The sequence below is a fragment of the Bison bison genome, unplaced genomic scaffold, assembly GCF_000754665.1.
Source record: "Bison bison bison isolate TAMUID 2011002044 unplaced genomic scaffold, Bison_UMD1.0 scf7180017864295, whole genome shotgun sequence".
Classification (NCBI taxonomy): domain Eukaryota; kingdom Metazoa; phylum Chordata; class Mammalia; order Artiodactyla; family Bovidae; genus Bison; species Bison bison.
In genome coordinates, this window is record NW_011494867.1 from 2298708 (window position 1) to 2302180 (window position 3473).

General features: G+C 43.6%; 1 protein-coding gene across 1 annotated transcript in view; it reads left to right on the forward strand.

Annotated features, from left to right (window-relative positions):
* TERF2IP (telomeric repeat binding factor 2, interacting protein) overlaps positions 1 to 1888 on the forward strand; it is a 6607-nt gene extending 4719 nt beyond the window's left edge. The window contains exon 3 of the mRNA XM_010850771.1: positions 596 to 1888. Coding sequence (XP_010849073.1) covers positions 596 to 994 — 399 coding nt within the window. The 3' untranslated portion in view covers positions 995 to 1888. The remainder of the gene's footprint in view (positions 1 to 595) is intronic.
* Positions 1889 to 3473: the final 1585 nt, after the last annotated feature.

Genomic DNA, 3473 nt, shown 5'->3' on the forward strand with positions numbered 1-3473 from the left:
CTCCAGTACTCTTGCCTGGAAAATCCCTTGGACAGAGGAGCCTGGTAGGCTGCAGTCCATGGGGTCGCTAAGAGTCGGACACGACTGAGCGACTTCACTTTCCCTTTTCACTTTCATGCATTGGAGAAGGAAATGGCAACCCACTCCAGTGTTCTTGCCTGGAGAATCCCAGGGACGGGGGAGCCTGGTGGGCTGCCGTCTATGGGGTTGCACAGAGTCGGATACAACTGAAACGACTTAGCAGCATAGGCATATATTTTTTACATTCAGTGTAGCTTCTAATGTTCTTTGGAATACCATGGTTATACATACACATATTTATATGTATACATGTGCACACATAGACACATATATACCCTATACTCACACTCCTGGTTACTCTGTAGCATATGTATATGTGTGTGTATATGTATATATGTACACATACATCTAGCATGACTGAATGTAAGAAGGAACATAACACATTAGAGGAACTGAAGGAAGTCCAGTGGAATGAAAGGGAAAGGAGGTGGTAGTTGGGAGAGACCAGATATTTTAAGAGTAAGTGTTTGTGACTTCGTTATTATGAACTGGTTCTATTCTTCACTTTGTCTAGGTGGATGAGAGTCCTGATTTTGAAATACACATAACAATGTGTGATGATGATCCATGCACGCCTGAGGAAGACTCAGAAACACAGCCTGATGAGGAAGAAGAAGAAGAAGAAAAAGTTTCTGCACCAGAGGTGGGAGCTGCCATTAAGATCATCCGGCAGTTGATGGAAAAGTTTAACTTGGATCTATCAACAGTTACACAGGCCTTCCTAAAAAATAGTGGTGAGCTGGAGGCTACTTCCTCCTTTTTAGAGTCTGGTCAGAGGGCTGACGGGTATCCTATTTGGTCCCGACAGGATGACTTAGATTTGCAAAAAGATGATGAGGCTACTCGAGATGCATTGGTCAAAAAATTTGGTGCTCAGAATGTAGCTCGGAGGATTGAATTCCGAAAGAAATAATTGGCAAGATAGTGGGAAAAAAAGTTGGGCAGATAAGACATTAACGTTTTTTTGTGTGACCATTGGACTTCAGAAATTTTTACATTGGAACCGACACTAATCTTTTGACCAGTTTTGTTGCACTGTGAGTCCTAGGTTTTGTACCCAAGCAGAGTTGTGTTCGGTCCAGTCGCTCAGTCGTGTCCGACTCCTTGCAACCTCATGGACTGCAGCACGCCATGCAGAGTTGTATAAGAGGATGGAAATAAAAGAAATGGGATATGTTTCGATCTCTTCCCGGCAGTATCAGTGTGTTTATGAAAGGAAAATCAAGAACAGAGAGATTGGTTTACATAGTAGTGATCGTTTTCTGGAGTGGAATCCCTGCTATATTGGTGATAGGAGCTAGTCATGAAGTCAAAGAAGGAAAATTAGATGGGTCTTGTGAAAGCATGAATAAAGAGCCTCCTGTCTTTTGGCAGAAGCTCCTCTAGATTGTGATAGATTACAAATCAAGAATCTAGAAATATGGAAAAATTGAATTACAAGGCCTTGAACATGGACTGTCCCAAACTCTTGTATCCCTCAGTGAGCTTTGATTTCTGGGCTGCTTTGAAAACCCCATGTTTCTTTTGCCAGCTTGATATTTGGGAACCCTTTTCCTTGGCTGTTGTTTTCTTCGGGTCTGTGTCAGTGAAGTCTCTAGCATGAGTTTCTTTATCCATCATCTAGTTTGTTTCAGACACACACTACAATGGAGTCTCAAGAAAAGTCTTACTTGTTAACCAGTAATGTCTTTTTATTTATTGAAGATCGTTTTGTGCTAAGAATTGTGTTAGATTTAAAAATTAGAGGATTAATTCCTCTTTGTTGTGTTGATTTCATTGTTGAAAATAAATAGAACTTTGTATTTGAGTCTCCACAAAGTGTTTTCTTTGGTTGTATTCATAAAACCTTTTAGGTATAAAAGCTATAAAGGAACTAACATTTTTGGCTCTTGGTAATTAGAACCAATAAGAGGTTCCATTTAGAGCTGATAGGCCATTAGAAAGAAGCTATTTCTTCTGAATGGAGCAAAGAGAACTGTGTCAAGGACTGCGAAAGATGGCATAACCAGGTGAACTGCTGAGAGCCAAAGTGGAGAGAAGTCAATAAGGAACTATCCAGTGTATAACAGAAGATGTCAGTACCTGTCCCAGATGCCTGAGCACTCACCAGTCCAGTACATGCCAGCAGCAGGAGTCTTACTGCCAGCACCTGTAGGAGGCTCTCTCTCTGTTTGAAGGGCTATGGAGTTAATGCCCCTGAGAGCAGCTTTCACCCAATGGTGAATGGGAATCAGAGAATGCACACTCAGCTTCCTTGCTGACCAGAGAGATGACAGCTGAATGTTTGAGTTACTCCTTGGATGGGATGATGGTTTCCATGCCATCCTGAAGGCCGCCCGTAGAAGAAAGCGTAGTTGCTTACAGTGGGATGACTGCACCCTCATAGTCCTCCTGCTCTTACTTTACATCCCCTCTTCTCTCTTAGTGCATCCGGAATCATCAGTTGCACTCACACTCTCTTATTCTGGAAAGAGTCTGCTTCTGGCAGAACCCAGCCTAAATCAAAGCATGTCACCTTTTCCTCCTCCTCAGCTTGTTGGAATGGTACGACATGAGTGCAAGGATTTCCCTGTGGTCCAGTGGCTAGGGCTCTGCACTGTCAGTGTGGTGTGCTGCAACTAAGAGTTAGCATGCCACAGCTAAACTAAGTGACAACCCGCGAAAAAGCTGAAAGGTTTCACAGCGCGACAAAGATCAAAGATCCCGCACGCTGCAACTAAGACATGGGTATGGCCAAATAAGCGCGTGTGAAGTGAAGGTTTTGCTCAGTTGTGTCCGACTGTTTGCGACCCCACAGTCTATCCATGGAATTCTCCAGGCCAGAATACTGGAGTGGGTAGCCTTTCCTTTCTCCAGGGGGTCTTCCCAACCCAGGGATTGAACCCAGGTTGCCCGCATTGTAGGCGGATTCTTTGCCAGCTGAGCCACAAGGGAAGCCCGAATAAGTGCATAAATATTAAAAAAAAAAACTACACCCATTTGCTCACTATAGTGGTGACTTTTTTGGGGCCACATTTTGTGTGGCAGGCAGGATCTTAGTCTTAGTGTCCCTGCTAGGGATCGAACCCCAGCCCCCTACAGTGGAAACATGGCGTCTTAACCATTGGGTCACCAGGGAAGACGCTATGGTAGTGATTCTTAAATGGGGCTTGGGAGGGGTTGGTGGTGGATATTTGTTTAAAACGTGTTTTTCTATTGTGATGGGACACTAGAGTGGTTGAAAATCACTGCTTTAGATGTGAAATGGACATGTCATCCACCATGTCTGTACCTGAGTAGTTAGCACAGCCTATTGGCTTCACAGAGCTAGAGATCCCAGTTTTGTCAGTCATGTGCAAAAGGGTCTGATTTATTATACCCGTACTGCCAGAAGACATGTTTAAACCAAAACA